The sequence below is a fragment of the Electrophorus electricus genome, chromosome 10 (genome assembly GCF_013358815.1).
Source record: "Electrophorus electricus isolate fEleEle1 chromosome 10, fEleEle1.pri, whole genome shotgun sequence".
NCBI lineage: Eukaryota > Metazoa > Chordata > Actinopteri > Gymnotiformes > Gymnotidae > Electrophorus > Electrophorus electricus.
In genome coordinates this window covers 8982063-9001213 of record NC_049544.1, presented here as the reverse complement: position 1 = coordinate 9001213, position 19151 = coordinate 8982063, and the positions used below count along the sequence as shown (strand labels likewise).

The 19151-nt window shown below is 40.9% G+C and overlaps 1 protein-coding gene across 2 annotated transcripts in view; it reads left to right on the top strand.

Moving 5' to 3' along the window:
• The first annotated feature begins 18165 nt into the window (after positions 1 to 18165).
• LOC113580839 (matrix metalloproteinase-16) overlaps positions 18166 to 19151 on the top strand; it is a 43475-nt gene continuing 42489 nt past the window's right edge. For both annotated transcript variants that reach the window (XM_035530560.1, XM_027015654.2), the window contains exon 1: positions 18166 to 18851. In XM_035530560.1, coding sequence (XP_035386453.1) covers positions 18726 to 18851 — 126 coding nt within the window. In that variant the 5' untranslated portion in view covers positions 18166 to 18725. The remainder of the gene's footprint in view (positions 18852 to 19151) is intronic.

The window sequence follows — 19151 nt, the reverse complement described above, 5'->3', positions numbered from 1 at the left end:
CACATGTCAGGGTAGTGAGTAAAGTAAAATTCAAGAAAAACAAGGCTGTCTGAAATAACGGCATACATTAGAGCAGCTGTGCTTTAATTTAATCAGCATGACTGAGATAGAAATGCTTAGTCCTTTAGCTCTCAGACTGAAAGAGCAATAAATATTGATTATAGGTTAAAGGCAATTAAAATAATGGAGAAAAAAGCTGAAGGCATTGCCAAAGTGATCTTGGCATGGTGGGCCGTTAGCACACAGCCAGAGAGCCAGGGCCCTGATTTAAAGAGCTGGAGTGTCTTACAGGAAGAAACTTTTAATAGAGCATCTCTGGATGAGGTGCACTACACCAGAGTAAGGTACTGAGCAAGGGGAATGCATGCCAGGCCTGGAGACTTTTAGTGAAGAGGTTACCACAGAAAGCCAAGGAAGTTCTTAAGTAAATTGCCTGCTTAAGAATTAAAAATCCTACTGAGAAACAAACTTAGCATTTAATTTCTGCAAAGCTTGCAATTGATGGTTGCTTTTTTACCAGGCATGCTTTGTATTACCAAATAATGAATAATAATTTAGATAAATGTCATTTGGGCAAAATATTTAACATCTGGGTGAGATTTATGCTATAGTTTCCTTCATGTTAAATCTAAATGAACCACAAAACACAGCATCATGGAACAGATTGTTGAAATGGCTGAAACCTGAAACTACAAGGTGTTTGTTATGTTGTCCCTGATGATTAATGACCTGCTTTTCATTTAGCTTGTGAAGTCCATGTTGTTGCCTGATAAGTCGCATGCTGTCCAGTCCCAGATGGCCAATGCCCTGGGGTGGGTCCAGCCTCTCCAAATGCTGCTTTCAACACCTCCACATGTCATCTTTCAGAATATGCCATATATCCTGAAGCAACACAATAACTTTCATACATACACACACACACACACACACACACACACACACACACACACACACACACACACATACCCGCACATATACATACACACAGCCCATTTCCTCAGTTAAATGGCATATGAATATTTACAGTCTTATCAGAGGGCAGTCAGAGTCTCAGCACAAAGGACCTTGAGGGTCATACACTCCTACTTTCTGGCTGGATACCAAAACATTCCTGCGAGCTCTACATCAGATGAACCACTCTCAGAGAGAGTGGCCATCCGTCGCACTTCTCATCAGTCCTTGCCATTAAATCAGCAATGCAGTCCGAATACCATATTAAAGCAAAGCAGCTTACCCTTTCAGCTATAGAAAGCATTAAGTTATATTTCCACAAACAGCGAATGGCAGTTGAATTCTTCAAGGCCTGTAGCCTGCAGAGAAGGCAATCTAACAGAATGCCAAGTGCTTTATGTGGGGTCATGTCTCAGTGGTCTAGTCATAATAGCTCTTTCGTGTCCATTAGTGCTGGGGTCTGTGTTTCTGGTGATCCATGCTGGAAGAATGAAAAACAGGGTGTTTGATGATGATTGGAAATAATTGCTTCACAGGGGCATCAGCATGTGTCACTCAAGAGGAGGGCATGATCACTTATCACTTAAGAGCCATGGAGCCAGTTTTACAGTGAATGACAGGTGTCCATGAGGGTATTCAAATTCCATCAAGCAGAGCATTCGTTCTGTCTAGTCTATGATAGCAGGTGATGCACTCACCCGCAAGCACAGAAAGCAAATGAGGCCCTTCTGAGTAATGAAGCCAATTCACAGTGCACGCCCCTGTTCCAGCACACATCTGTTCTTCAGCAGGAAGCACTGGGCTCCCCTTCGCGCTTCCCCTCTCCCATTTGCCCTGCTCCCCCAGGCCCTCGCACCCAGTCTAAATAAACCCCATCCATGGCATCCCGGAGCCCCTTCCTGCCCTGCCCATTCATGCTCTTCAGTAGGGCCAGATGCGGCCCGAGTTGCGTTTCATGCCAAATAAACATGGGCCATCCCCAAAGGCACCCCTCTCTACGTGCAATGACAGACTCTCCAAGGGCTCTCTTTCTGCGTGCGCGTGAACGTCTGAATCGACCAACTGTGATGCGACCAGTGAAGACACAAAGCCCCTGCACAAGGCTGGAAGCGGTCACAGATGGGGGTTTGTGGCCGCTGCACAGCTCAGCGTGGTGTTGCAATGCAGGGGGAAACAGTGTGAATGGCTCCTCAGTGCTGGCATAAAGTGTGGATTGACTACAAGTTGTGGGCATGCCTGCGGTGTTATCAGTCCCTGTGTAACTGCCAAAGTGAGGCACAGTGAGCACACTACACTGTGACATATTTATATACTCTCTCACTCCAACAAACACACTCACACACACTCACACACACAAACACACATGCACACACACATGAAAACACCACTGATCCAGCTGCAGTTGTCTTGTCATGCCTGCAGGTAGCTGCTGCTGTGATTGAATGCATTGCAATGGAGTCTGGGGAGGGGGTGAGGATTACTTAGAGAGACACAAGAGGAGTGATAAATAGGTAGGGCTGAGAAGAATGTAGATGCTTGTGAGTGAAGCTGTTTGAAGAGAGAGTATTGAGGGCAAAATATAACAAAGGATGTAACTGAGGGGTGAAAATGGGAAAAGATAGGAAGAAAAACAGAGTCTGACAAGAGGGAAACCAAAAGGGGAGAGAGGAAGGAGTGGAGGATGTAAGGAGACACATGAGAGAATGCCAGGATGCATGTAGAGGGGAGCTAGCCAGGTTTGTATTCAGTTTCAGCATGCATGCAGAATAGAGGCAGTGCACAAGTACAAAGAGGTTCTTGTGGTAATTGGGCTACATTAGGCAACTTGCCAGCATGCAGCAGCAATCAATTGAATAAATGTACTTATGAAATATGCAGTTATGCTCCCCCTTTTGATGCACTGAGCCCCGATGCCTGATAAAGAAAGCAATCTAAAGGAATGCATGAGGTAGACTCATGCATGCAAAGCAGAGCAGCAATTTCATTATAGCAGAATAATGCTAAAGAGAAGACCATGTCACACAGAAGCAATCTCCATCTCCTTTTCTCCTTCTCCATCTTTTTCTTTTCTTCCCCCTCTCTCTCGCTTTCTCTCTCACCCTCCTCTCTCTTTCTCTAATCTTTCTTTATCTTTGTCTCTTATAGACACATACTCATGGATACATTTGTTTTATTGTTATGGGTGCATAAATAAAACAGATCACTTGTGATATTTGATAGAGTGATGTTAAGAATGAAGAGTGAAAACAAGAGGACACAGAGAGGTTTCACCCAAAAGAGTCAAAGGCAGAGGACACAGAAGACACAAGGAGGGTTCACCCAAAAGAGTCAAAGGCAGAGGACACAGAGGACACAGGGAGGGTTCACCCAAAAGAGTCAAGGAGAGAGGACACAGAGGACACAGGGAGGGTTCACCCAAAGGAGTCAAAGGCAGAGGACACAGAGGACACAGAGAGGGTTCACCCAAAAGAGTCAAAGGCAGAGGACACAGAGGACACAGGGAGGGTTCACCCAAAGGAGTCAAGGAGAGAGGACACAGAGGACACAGGGAGGGTTCACCCAAAGGAGTCAAGGAGAGAGGACACAGGAAGCGTTCACTCAAATGTTTGCACTACTGAAGTGAGTCAGAGGGAGAGGCCCTGAAGTGAGTCACTCACAAATCTGCATCTTCAGTGTCACATTGTATGTGTCCTTCTCCTGCTCTGAAGTTGATTGCGTGCCAATACATATCATCCACTGCCCTTCAGCTCTCATAACAATGGTCAAATTATTCTATATATTTTATTCCTGCTTTATCTTTTAGTAAATGATTCCACTCAATGTCATCATAACTGATGAAACACTAGCAAGGCAAATCTTTCCTTCTCTACCATATCTAAATTTATTAGGTTCATTTGGTTTTAATCAAGAAAATGCTTCACGTCATTTGTAATGCTCTACTGCAGTGCTCTACTAGCATATAAAACACTGCTGGTCTGAAGGATCTCCTCAGATCCAGGACTCCCCACCCTTCTGCTTTTCTGCACCAGCAAACATGTCCACCAGCTGGAAAACCATCAAAAGGAAATTGGAACCTCACTCTATGGTTGAACTCAGAGTCCCGGAGTAGCCCCCCTCCACCCCTGTGAGGCTCAGAGTGGGGGTGGGAAAGGGGAGCTCCTCAAAGCAAGCAAGGAGGAAACGTGCTGTCTGGGATTTCCTATAAGGCTGCTGAGAATGGGCTGTGCTGCACATGAGAGTCTGCATATGTTCACAGTGAAACTGTTAACAAGTAGGAAAAGCTGAGAAAATGCTATTTCTCAAGCTACATCCTTTTGTCTATGTAAGACATTGTATGGTATTGTTCTATCTACACAGGCTGAACCACCTGCCAGAGATGCCCTTCAAACCCCCTGGCTTTGGGTCACTCGCTTCTCCCTGCACTCACTTTCTTCTCTGGTAAACACAAAAAGTCTGCTCCCACTCACTAAAAGGGTCTTATCCTGGACCTGCCATCAACATTCAGATGGAAAAGCTTGTGTATTTGCTTTCAGCGAGTGGGCATATTAAAGGAAAAAGGTGGATCTCAATATAGAATCTACCAGAGACTAAACCTTCACCTATTACATCTACAATAAACTGTTGAAACTTGTAACATCAGTCCAGAGTGGCACACAGAACCATCTAATTTAATACTGTCTTACAAACGCTATATGTCTGTTGCACGCTGATGAATTTAAGACATTCTGAATTTCTGAAGACATTCTCCTAATACCTATTTGCTGTTGAAAATTAAAGAGCTCAGTAGGAGGTTTTCCCGATGGCTACATCTCAGCTGGATGCTTCACTGTTTATACATCACCTTCCTACCCAGTCAGACACACATGCACACACCCAGCCTTAATAAAACACATATGACCAAATACCCGGCGTTCTTCAAATAAAGCACATGCAGCACTTCAGTCAGCCACATCTGTCAAAGCTCAGCATTCTTCTCTGCTGGCCTCCATCCTACTTCTAAAGTGAGAATATACATTTCGCTGAACGGGCCCTAATTTTGTTTATTATCTGGCTGCTTTGTGCCAGCAGCCACAGATGGTCAATCTGAGAGCAGGGTTGGGCGGAAGGACAGCGTCTTGGGTGAAGGAAGGCAGGAGAGCTGGTGCCTGAAGCCTGAAGCTCCTCACCCTGACACTGGGCTCATGATAGTATGGCAAGATGGGATGGCTCAATCAGGCCCAGCTTCATCCTAGTTGCTAGGTCACAAAACAAACAAATAAATAAATAAATGAAGCATTCACCAAGGAAGTGCTTGATGAATGACTATAATGATTAGTTTCCTCCATTCCATCTTGGAGGGCAGTCACCTCCTGAATAACATATGTGAATTACGGGACCCAGTTAAACCTATGCACTGGGGTTAGCACAATAGCAAACACCAACACTCCATCACATCCTTTCACCCATATTAGCACGGCGGACTAGGTCAGAGCTGCTGGCTGAGGCACAGTAACCAAGATGACCTCATATGAATTTGGCCCTTTTGTCCTGCTGCTTATGGAATACTTCCTCAGTAAGGGTGCAGAAAGGGTGACCAAATCCATGTCAAGAATGCAGTGTTTAGAAATGGACATTATGTCTTCTCTCATTATGGGCTCCTCCCCGATGGCTGTGGACTGGGTCAATCTGCCTTCCCCTACACCCCTCTACTCTAAGCTTGGATGACTGCTCACCAGCAGCCTGCATGGTTTTATTCTGTCTCAGACCATTGCTGCTCTTCTAATAGAAGCTAAATGCATGAAGGAAGATTGCTTATGCTGACAGATGAGAAGCCACAACTTTTCCCCAGGACTGGATGATTATGCTAATAGATAAAGGCTGCAGTACATTATTGCAGCACGGCTGGTCATCATGATTAGCACCAGTACCACAAATACACACAGCATGGCTCAGTTTGTGATTAGCATCCGAACCACAAGTACGCGTAGTACAGCTGGTTATCGTGATTAGCACCAGAACCACGAATATGCCCAGAACAGCCAGTCACTGTGATTAGCACCAGAAACATGACTACACTCAGTATGACTCCCTGAATTGGTAAAGTCCTCTTGGTCACCTATACTGAGACTGAAAAGACCATTTTCAGTGTATGCTTCATTGTCATATTTATCACATAACTTGTTTTGAGTATGAGCACTGCTTCACCTTAGCCTTGTGCATGACCTACTAAAAATTAATGTCTACTCTTCAGGAGTGCAATATATTTAAAATACTCTAAGCAAGTAGGTTTTGCAGTGATTACTGCTTTAACCTCTTGTCCAGGTTAATTAGTTAGTTATTAAGTCAGTGTGATAATGCCCCCAGCCCCACCGCACTCAAGTGGCCTTCAACATACGATGGTGGCTTTGCCTTTGGCATTTGTTTATGTTTGGTGTTTCAATTACTTGTGTTTTTGTTTTGGTTAGTTGCCATGCCCCACTCAGGTGGAGTGCATCTTGCCTTGTTTGCCACACCACCTGTGTGTTATTATATCATTATGGTGCTCCTTATTAAAGTCCCATTTGTTTCCATGTTGGTCACTGATGTCACATTGTCTTTCTTTTTGCTCCTGTTAGTGCACTTTGATATTCGTTTTTGGTTTCATTAATTTCATTAAAGTTTTCAGTTCAAGACACGCATTTGCTTCCTCCCATTTTCCTGTAACTCCTTTGCCCATGACAGACATATCACTCCTGTGTGCCCTTCGGCCATATTACTTCTGTGTATATTATTCAGTAACAGCAACTAATATGACATTAATAAAGCTATGTATAGTTAATAAATGTGGAATGAGAGTCTTGACCGACTAGCAGGTCTTTGGTGTGAATGCAAAAGCAGATTACCCCACTGCTCACAGGGTAGGAGCATGACACACAGGAGAGTCTTAGGAGCAAAAGATGCCCAGGGACTTCTGACAGGTCCAGTGCGTTTTCACAGAAGGTCGATTTCCAGCACACAGTCCTCTGAGACAATGCTTAATTATCAAGTGCAATGAAAGGGCCCATGAGAGGTAACAATGAGAGAGCAATGCTTGTAGGTCAAGCATAAGCTCATAGTTGTTCTGACAGTTACAAATCATAGATGGTTCTTTGACCAAATTTACATAAAAAAAACAAAACAAGTGCACCCTTGAGAGAAACCTTGAATGGAGAGGAGTTTGTCTTCATTCACGTGGGCTGAACAAAAGAATCCCTTTGCAGGGAAGTAGGAGTTCAGAACTGGCCTTGCGTCCTTGTGAGTTTAAATAATACCCAGTGGAACACGTGCAGCCTTGAATCAAAACCTCCAACTGCCTGACATGCTTCTTACAGGAAGCAACAACAAGCATGTGCAGAGCACAGTATATGTAGAGCAAATCAAAATATCTGTGCTGGTACGTGTACATGATGTGTGTGTCTGTGTATGTGTGTGCGGAGTGCTCTGTCAGGATCATAAATGATCATATGGTACAGGCTGATCGCATGTACCACTGCACCAAGCAGCAGAAAGGTTTTAAAAAGTTACTGCAGGCTTTTACTTTCTGACATTGGAACAACGCTGTGGGCTATGATTTTAGGTGGATTTCATTGCAAAATTGAGTCAGCATCCATAAACACTTCATGTGCTCTAATAGAGCAAATATCACCACAACAGAATGAACACCATTCCTTTTTATTTATGGTGGAAGATAGTAAAGTATTTCTAGGCCCTGAGTGGAAATTGCTATCAGCATGAAATGGTAAGTGTTGCCTTTATTGGCCATGGTTTCATGATACTTCTCTGCCTTGCTATTAAGGTCTTATTGTTCTTTGTTCTTAATGGAGAACCTAAATAATAAAAAAATGATTCTTTAAGCCTGTTGAAATAAGTTTCTGTCTAATAAAGGTACAAAGAAGAAGAGTAACAGTAGGATGCTGATTAATGTCTGGTTCCATATTTGCCACACAAAGCACTTAGAGCAAACCTATCTGCACTGTCACCTACTGCAGTTCATCACATTTACAACAGAACTGGGCAAACATGCAAAACATTGTAGAACTCTTGTTTGAAAATCCTTTTCAAATCTATCCTCCACCAAAACATACAATCTCACTGGTGTGAATAAATACAAATGCAACTGTTAAGACATTATAAAGAGTAGTTTAATTTTATGTGTCCGCATAGGTTTTAAAATAGGCCTGTGAGGCTTTTATACACCACGACCCCAAAAGGCCTCGCTATCATAATGAGAAAATCAAAGCAGGTACTGAAGCACTTCATTAGGATTCTCTTCGAATGTGAACTGTACTGAAATGTGTGCTGCAGCCAAAGCTGGACCACTCCAGGCTATGGCTGTTCATTTTCTATCTTAATTTCTCTTGCCACTTTCTCCAGACTCATTTAGCACAATGAGGTCTGTGTATTTACACACATTGCTAAGTATACACAACCGCCTTGTATAGCAAAGCTCTTCAAAGAATGGCTTGGTCCTGTGGGGGAACCCTTTTCAGAGTGCTTGTTGCAAGGAATTGCAATTGTCTTCAGAGAAACTGTAGTCCAAAGGACTTTCTCTTATTTGAGAAGGCTGTGGGTATGCTACACAGTTTAAGAGGTAACAGCAGCAGCCCATTCTCTCTCAGTGCCAACTTTAAACGGATATCCAAATAGGGGTGATTTTTTTATGCTTATAGTCCATAGAGAAACATGAATAATATACTTGAAACCTTACTAACAAACCACATTGCAACTCTACAAGTAACCAGTTTATTCCAAATTACTTGCAACTGAAAACTAACATTAATATAACACACCTGAATTTAGAAAATAAACTGGCAAACAGCATGGTTTCTTTGCTCCTTTTTACAGTCTAATGTGGCTTCAGGCACATTTCTATTAAAAATAAAAATGTAATAAAAAATGTTATGAATTCTAAAAATATACTTTTGGGTTTAGTAACTGAAAGAATTAATATCTGAAACTTGTTTTCACCAATGTAAAATTAAAAACTCTTTTGGCTTGGGCTATTCTGGGTTTTTTCTAACCATTTATGATTAATCTCTGAGTTGTGATGTTAGACATGTTCCACTGAACCAGTTGAGTATTTCTGCACAGTTTTGTTATGTCTCTCAGTGGACTGGAGGCTGGATGAAGTTTCCTGTCAAGGAAGCTGAGATTAAATCAGGTGGATCCAAGCCTCTATTAGGAGATCTGAGCCATGACTCCTCCCTCATTCTCTCTCTCTCTCTCTCTCTCTCTCTCTCTCTCTCAGTCATAATGGGACTACACATCCTTGATATCCTTGTAGCCTCTCTTTGACGCCCTCTGTCTCATCGTGTGACATGACTGGTTGATTGCCTCCCTCTGATGAATCTTCAGAATTCAAAAGGGATGAATGGGATTGGGGAGTAGCAGTTCTCAATGAGTTCATAATGTTCAAATTGATATTACAGTTTATTATGTTGAGGAGGTTCAAGTGCACAGGCTGAGTGCATGTGAGTTAGTATAGATGTATTGGGTAGAAAGAAGATGTGTGTGTGTGTGTGTGTGTGTGGTGTGTGTGTGTGTGTGTGTGTGTGTGTGCGCGTGTGTGTATGTTTTATATTTTGATGGTGTAAGTGAGGAAACATCATCCAGCAGCATCCTTTGAAACATTCATTCTCTCAACATATCTTAACTTCTCCCTTATCAGTTTAGTTTTTGTCTAGTTTAAACTGCCTCTACTGATTATATGCCTCCTTCTGTTTTATTCAAATACTTGTGGTTATGTATTTTCCCACTGGTCTCCCATATGAATGTAATTATATTGTGGTCCTTCGCCTGTGGGCACTCAAAAAACATATCACGCATATTAACTAAAGAAAATAAGAAAATGAGTCCCAATTTGTTTTAATAGACTTGATGCTTTTCTTATTCTGTAGACCCAAAGCTTCAGTGAGCTTTCTCTCTGTCATTCATATATTTGAGAGGTGGGGTCAAATGTGGCTGTTGGCCACTGTGTAGGAGTCCATCTGAATGTAGAGGCACTGAGTGGGATGGAGAGCACCGACATGGGGTGAGAAATTACTTGAGCTGGACACACAGCCAGAATTTCAGAACAGTCAGCCGCTCTGGGAACAGACTGTGGTGGGTGTGAAGCGTCCCATTTCTGTAAGTGAGTAACACTGGGAGCAGCTGACAGAACGGGCCTGCACTCAGTCACACATACACACACACACGCACACACACACACACACACACACACACACACACACACACACACAGGGGAGCAAAGACTGATCTTGGCAACAAAATCCGCATCACAATAACAGGGGACTAATGGGGATATTTTGAAAAGTAGGGCAAAACAATAAACAAATAAAGAACAAACAACATTATGCAGATTTGGTGTTTGCAGTGTTTTCACAGCAGCATCCCACAGTCATCATGTAATACTCATATAATCATAAAATACTCATGTAATGATCTGTTGTTTTTTTACTGTGCCAGTATGCATGCGCTATAAACGTAAAGCCCTGATTATTTCAGTAGTCCTGGGCCTGTATTGATTTTATTGAAACATGTTCTTCATAGAACATAGAACTAGAGTGCAAGATTAGAAAGCATATCAGTAGACAGCTGCCAGAATGCTAATGTAGCATTTTCTGTCTTCCTACAGCTTTACAAATTGATACCATGATTATCACCTCCATATGAAGAGTCCTGTGCTTAGAATGTAAAGCTGAGACAAAGACAAGACTGCATGAGGTCTGCATGAGGAAATGGAGACATGTTCACAGAGGCAGGCTGATTGATATTATCAGTGGAGCCCTTATATTGTGTTTCCTCTGCACACCATACAAGCTATTTTCCACAATATATAACAAGATTAGAGTGAAGCATCATGGTGATGTGTATCTCTCCAACGTTCATGTTTCAAGCTGGAATGTAAATAATGAAATAAAAGGTTTTCTGTAAAAGGCTTCTCAAGGGGTTAGAGCAAGGTTGGTTGGCCAGGCGGGGTAATCATTATTTACATATACTACCTGCATTTAGAATCCAAATGCCCAGAACCATAATGAATAGCCAGTCACTGTGATTAGCACCAGAAACATGAATACACCCAGTATGACTCCCTGCTTTGGTAAAGTCCTCTTGGTCACCTCTACTGAGACTGAAAAGACCATTTTCAGTGTATGCTTCATTGTCATATTTATACATAACTTGTTTTGAGTATGAGCACTGCTTCACCTTAGCCTTGTGCATGACCTACTAAAAATTCAAGTCTACTCTTCAGGAGTGCAATATATTTAAAATACTCTAAGCAAGTAGGGTTTGCAGTGATTACTGCTTTAACCTCTTGTCCAGATTAATTATTTAGTTATTAAGTCAGTGTGATAATGCCCCCAGCCCCACCGCACTCAAGTGGCCTTCAACATATGATGGTGTCTTTGCTTGTGGCATTTGAAATAAAAGGTTTTCTGTAAAAGGCTTCTCAAGGGGTTACGGCAAGGTTGGTTGGCCAGGCAGGGTAATTGTTATTTTGCATATACTACCTGCATTTAGAATTCAAATGCCCAGAACCATAATGGTTTGATGTTACACTATAATTCCTTGCTGTGGTCCTATAGGCATGTATATGAGTATGTCATAGAATTTCAACTCTGACTTTGACTTTGACTTTGACTTGAATGAGAGTTCGTAAATTCCTTATGGCATCTTTCATATAGATATTGATATCTGTTTGGATTTGCCTTTTTAGTAGAAGTGCATGGATAAATTCTTATCACTGATTAGATGGCATAAATTGAGACATTATTATCATTGATTATCATTACTCTTTTTATTGCTGACTATGCACTGTCCTTCCTGTTTTGCACTGCAAACGTCTTTGTACTGTACACATAGAAGCATGATTTTCTGATTTTCTGTTCCAACACGTGAAATATACTGCATATGGTATATTCAGATTGTTCGCGTTTGCATGACTTTGAGGTTATTGCTGTAGATAAGAGATGTACATGTCATTATGTGCTAGTGCTTGTGATTATATCATTGATGCTGCAATCATTGCAGTCTCAATGAAGAGAGGAAATCCACATCAGTGACAGGTTTTTCTCCCTCCCACCCATGAACAAATCCTACGTAATCCTGCAACCTGGTCATGTTTATGCAAGAGCACAGGCCTGCTGGAGTACCTCCCTAAGACCCCACCCCCCACCCCCCACATCTACCCGATGCAAACATGGCCTCTAGATCTGGTGTCTCTTTTGGACCTTACATAAATTTGACTTCAGCTCACATGTGCTGCTGCAAAGCAAATGGCTCTTTAAATCACTGTACCATGTGCCTTTACAGCATGGACAGCTCTGGATAAATGCTTCATTGATACCCACTTTCTTGGGTGTTACTCTTAACTGTTTGGGATGAACGACAAAACTCATCAGCAGCTTCTGCCCATACTGCCAGTAAGTAGCAAATCTGCACTGACAGCAGCAGTGCCTTTACAGGAAAACAATCATTTTGTGCTGATGTGGGGCTTACCAGAAACCTTAAACATGGCTAAGATCAGCATACATATTAAACATGGCTAAGATCAGCATACATATTAAACATGGCTAAGATCAGCACACATATTAAACATGGCTAAGATCAGCATACATATTAAACATGGCTAAGATCAGCATACATATTAAACATGGCTAAGATCAGCATACATATTAAACATGGCTAAGATCAGCATACATATTAAACATGGCTAAGATCAGCACACATATTAAACATGGCTAAGATCAGCATACATATTAAACATGGCTAAGATCAGCATACATATTAAACATGGCTAAGATTAGCACACATATTAAACATGGACATGGTTACCCCATATATTAAATATGGCAAAGATCAGAACACATCTTAAGCATGGCAAATATCAGAATACAACTTAAACATGGATAAGATGGGCAGTGGTATCTCACTGGTTAAGGTACTTGACTAGTAATTGGAAGGTTGCCAGTTCAAGCTCCACTACCAAGTTGCCACTGTTGGGCCCCTGAGCAAGGCCCTTAACTCTCAATTGCTCAAGTTGTATTAGTCATAATTGTAAGTCACTTTGGATGAAAGCATCAGCTAAATGTAAATGTAAATGTAAATAAGATCAGAACACATCTTAAACAAGACTAAGATCGGAGCACATCTTAAAATGGCTAAAATCAGCACACATCTTAAACATGAATAAAATCAGCACACATTTGTGATCAGATGTAGTGTTCCAGCACTTAAGTAAACTTCACATAAGACGACAAGTGTGTTTCAACCAATTATTCTGTACGACACACAAACACACACATGCACACCCACACATACACACAGCCCTCTGAGAGAGAGAGGGAGCATATAAAAGCAGTTCAGCTAGGTACAGGAAATACACTGAAACAGTTCTTTGTGATGAGCCTGACTCCAACAGACAGGCAGCATGTGATTCAGCTCAGTTCAGCAGAGATGGGTCACATATCCTGCAGATAGGTGTCACTTGAAAATGACACATGCTCATTGGCTGTGTGGATAACGAGTTTATAGAACAATCTATTACACCACACGTCCACAGCATGATATCATCCAGCTCTTTTAAACATGAGATCATACAATGTCACTACTTCACAGATGAAACAGGTTACCTATCTGTGATAATGTGATTGACTGATTTATCATAATGATCAATATCACTACCATTATACAATGTGATTTTGCAGTTGTGGTGTACTGAAACTGATCATTTTGATTCAGAAGTCAGAATTATGGAATATAGACGATGTCTGGGAGGGCTTGTGAGTGTTAGAATATAGCGGATAGAAAAGACAATAGGGAATCAGAACAGAACACACAAGACTTAGAAATGTTCATGTACACAAAACAAGACTTCACAGCAAATAAGACAAAATAAGTATTTATGCGCATAGTAATGACAGGTTACCAGGCAATAGTGTTTAAAATGAGAGGAGGCAGAGCACTGGAGAGGAGGTTTGCTGCCAAGCTGGCATCCATGTGAGTGAGACAACATCTAACTAATGAACCCAACTCTCTGATTTTTAATAAGTGATGCTGTGTGGACCCAGCTCTGGATGTAGTTTAATGGGTGTGAAGGGGCAGGCTCATCAGGTGAGGATGTGAAAGCTTAATCAGATGGACACAGTTTACTTGATTTCCACTGCCCTGGTAGATGGGTGACTCTTTTCATTCGCTCTGTTCATGTCTATGCATCTTGCACTCAGGACAGGGGGATAGCTCCCTGCTTAATGTGCTTGATGTTTGAGATGAGCACTGCTGATTTTTTTATTTGCAAACATGAAATCTTAGCCAGCGAATTATTGATCAGTGAGAATGGATTCTTAAAATACATGGCTGTTTCTCTGCCACCGCCTCTACGAACGCCCCTCACCAACCCTTTCCTGTTCTGTCAAACTAGAGTTCATGGAAATATGACATTAATGTATAATTACACTGGTTGATGGTGAGAAGATATTGATCATTTATTCTGCTTGTGTGTGTGTGTGTGTGTGTGTGTGTGTGTGTGAGTGTGTGTGTGCGCGTGCGTGCATGCGTGCATGTGTGTGAGAGAGAGTGAGACAGAGAGAGAGAGAGAGAGAGAGAGGAGAGAGAGCGACAGAGAGAAATGAGTATTCAGAGCTTATTGAGCACTAAACCCTAAGAGATTAGAAGTGAAGCTGCAGGTTGTCTGGGTTGGATGCCGTGAGCAACCTCCCATATCTATCTGCGTGACGGTGGGTCTCTTGGATCTAGTCAGCAAGTCTGTGCATATGTGCCAGGACAACAGGAGACAGTGGCAGTGCCCATACACACTGCTTATGGATCAGACATGCAGAATGAAGGCACAAGGAGTAAGTTAGCTCAGGATGTCATCTCTCAAAAGCACTTTCTATTTCTTTCTTCCAATAGTACTTCCTGCCAACAACCAACGGCTCCTCTAGTTGAGAAGATCTCACCACTCCACTCAAGCCCAGCAGGGATGTAGTGTTCTGTGATCCACAGGCTGGGGGCTCAGGGTGGATAAGAAATGCATTCACATATCACCTTCACACAGCCTGTGCACAGCTTGAGGTTCTGGAATTCTGTAACCACACGTTTTCATTCAATTTCTTGACGTCTTTGAGAATGACACCATCACCTCTCTCCCACTGACATATGCAGAGTGACACCCAAGTGCCACTCTCCCTCTCTCTTTCTCTCTCTCACTCTCTCTCTCTCTCTCTCTCTCTCTCTCTCTCTCTCTCACACACACACACACACACACACACACACACACACACACACACACACACACACAAACAACAACAACAACCACATACTATATGCAATTATACTTGTGTAAAAACACTAAACATAAACCAAACACTAATCATAACCAGATCCTGACCCAAACCTAATCGTACCCTAACTATAACCGATCCACAGTACAACTAGAACTGAATGTTTAATCCTAAACCTAACCCTGTTAACCAAAACCAACAAAACCAAAGTGAGCCACACTTAGATTTTGCATAAACCTATGAAGACATCATTCTCTCATATGTGAATAAATTCAACTACATGCATGAACAGATGAACACACACACACACACCTTCACTTACATGTGGCTTGTGCACAGATGGCTCACTCCTTCCACAAACTCCAGCTGGAATCTTGTTATAAATCTGACTGCATCTTTATGCTTATTATGTAAATATGCAGACTGATAGCTGCAATGTGAATGTGTGGGTTTGAATCAAGCTTATTTTTATGTCAAGCAATATGACCTGTTGTTTAGATACATCAAGCTAGTGTTCACTATAAAATACTATCTCCCTATAACCCTAACTATTAGCAGGCATAGTAATTTATAATGTAATAATATTGTGAATTATACCATGCATAATATAAAACATAATAATGTGATGTAAAAAATGTCTTTCCTGGCAGTGACTTACAGATCTTTTTTAAGCTGTGCTATGTGTTATTTTTAAAGGCTGAGTTAGGTCATCTGAAAGTCAGAGGGGTGGGGTCATTACTTTTGACTATAAGTCCTGTCTAAAGACAGGTTGCCCAGAGCAGAGGGTTAGAGCTGGTTTCTTGCAAGAGCTATGATGTATGACTTTGACTTATCACTCTGACCGGTGGGTTGTCTGGCTTCTACCACTGGTAGCATGGCTTCAGACAACAAAATTACAGACTGGTATACTGGAACCTAGCCATTGCATACTTCTGTGGGTTTAATGAACTGCTGCTGCATTCATGTCTCTTTGGGTTCTTTCCATCATAGGACATCTGCATCAAAGAGCATAGCATTACAGAGACATTACAGAGACACATTACAGAGAGATATGGTGGGTGTGACAGGGCCCCTCGCAATTCTTGGCTGATTTGTTAAGAAAGTAAAGGAGTGTTGTGAGGCCCATTGCTAATGAGGTGCTGTTTGAATGGGGTAAAGGTGCACTTATAACATTACAGGCCATGCTTTAATAGAAGACTGTGTGGAGCTGGCAGAAACCATAAGGAACAATACACCTGTGTAGATCTAAAACCTTTGCTAAAGATCACACTTCTTCAAGTGAAACTGTTGAGGAGATAGATAGATAGATAGATAGATAGATAGATAGATAGATAGATAGATAGATAGATAGATAGATAGATAGATAGATAGATAGATAGATAGATAGATAGATAGATAGATAGATAGAGTGAGAGAGAGAGAGAGAGAGAGAGAGAGAGAGAGAGAGAGAGAGAGAGAAAAGAGAGAGAGTAAGAAGAAAGGGAATGAGAATGAAGAGGAAAAGTGCCCATTGTGGCACAGATGGCTGCTGAAATGAGTGTGAGTGCCCTAGTTTAGGATGGTATCATCTTCACAAGTCTACCGGAAAATGCCAGCACTAAGACCATAGCACCTGCTCATCTTCACTTCTCCACACTCTGCTTCAGGCTTACAGAAACACTACAACAAACACACTTCTGAGATTGAATGGCTCATATCAACATCAAAGTTGATTTGGCTGAATGATACAAATGAATAATTTTGACAATTTTTTAATCAGAAAAATTAATATTGTTAACAGTTTGTAAGCACAATTAGAGTGGACATAGAGTTATCTATTGATAATTGGCATTTCATATAGTGAACCAAAAATATTGAGTATTGCTCAAATTTAGTCTCTCAGCAGATTGATATTATTAATTTGTATTTTCTTTTTGCTTAAAACAAACAAACAAAAAAAACTTTACTATATTTGGGTCCTCAGTGAATCAGTAAAGACCAGCCATCCATAAAATAAACATATAATGAGATAGGTGGCATTCCATCCACAGTAAGATACACATACAGATGATTTGCTGTCAGTAAATCCAGATTGATATCAGGTGCTCAAGCACTTGTCTTGATTCCCTGAGGTCAGTTATGGTTACAATGGTGTTGTGATGTTGTGCAGATAGTCACATAGAGCATGTCCCCACTTCAAGTGTACAGCAGATCATTCTGGGACCCATGCAAAGCAAAAATCTCATCAGAAAGGTTAATGGTGTCACCTTCTACCCCACTGCTCCTGACGATTTGCCTCTAAGTGGAAAATCATCGATCTGCTTCATTTAATCTGATTCCCATTTTTTTATCATCAGCAGTGATGACTGTATGTGTATGTGCTAAAATTACATTTTTAAATGGTATGTGTCATTGTTCTATATTGGGCATGAATATGGATTGATGCGTCTTTAGGATTGAAATTAAGTTATATCTAATCTACTGCATTTCAAAGAGTAATATTTGGAATGTAGTTCTGCTGAGGACAGAGAAATTCTGCTAGATGCAATATGACATACATTTTTAAGCCCTACAGCTATATATATATATATATATATATATATATATATATATATATATATATATATATATATATATATATATATATATATATATATATCCTACAGCTATATATATATATATATATATATATATATATATATATATATATATATATATATATATATATATATATATATATATATATATATATAGCTGTAGTAATACTAATTTAGTAATACATTTTTTTTGTTATTTTGTCATTCAAGTGTTATTCAGTGTAAGAGCTGATTAACTGTAGATGGTTTTGATGATAATCTCCCTCTAGTGGACACAATGATTTCATGGTCTACTGCTTCTCTACCTTAGAGCTTCCTTAGCAAGTAAACATAAACGTTTGGAGGCATATTGGCAAATGGGGAAACAAAATTAAATTAATTATCATTAATTCTTACACTATAATTATACTATTATTTGTTGTTTTGTTGTTGTTTTGTTGTTGTTGTTTAAAATTTGTTTATATTAGTATAGTAATAGTATTCTCGCTGGTGCTGTTTGGTTTTTGATCTAAGGTTCCGTAACGTTGTCTTCCTCAGTTCGGAGAGGCCGTGTTGTTATACTCGCTGGAGGGGGGAATGCAGTACAGCGCAGGCGCAGAATCGCAGGAAACGGTTGAAAACTACCAGTAATGCCTCTCCAAAAATGAACCTAACTAAATGGTACTGATCAGAGCATCGTATCTGCAACTGCTGCAGGAGACAGGGCAGCTGACAAAGACGAGAAGAACTTTGGGAGGAAGCAAAACGAGTGCTTCTCCGGATTTATCCCTATCTCGACGACTCGACCGTTTCTCTGCCTGGGTAGCAATCGACATCAATCCTCAACAATGTTTCCAACCAACTGAAACGCGGGGATTTATTCCTTCCAGTTGTTTTATTAACTATTAAAAAAATAGCCAAAACCTAAACACGGGTCATTATGTATTTGTTAACATTCCACACTAGAAGACGTTTGAATAGCTTTTGTCCGGGGGCGTTGTGCTTGCAATTCATGCTTTGGATTTTATGTGCCGTTTACGGAGAGGAGCAGCCGTTCAGTGTGGAGGTAAGGATGTCGCTTCCAAACATCATATCGCTAAGCTAAGTGTTTCTATATCAAACCGAAAGGTTGACGCATTGTTCACTAATTTGAATAAACGTTATAGAATTCTTATTTATGCGCCGTACTGTCAAAAAAGCAGTACGAGTAAAATTGCAATTTATTAGCAAGTTATGGAAGTCTATTAGGGTTACAGAGCATCGACTACTTTTTGTTTTGTTTTGAATTTACTAAGACATATTAACATGATTTTTACTAACAGAATACCCAAAATACACAAGTAACGGTTCTTATTATGTGGTTTTC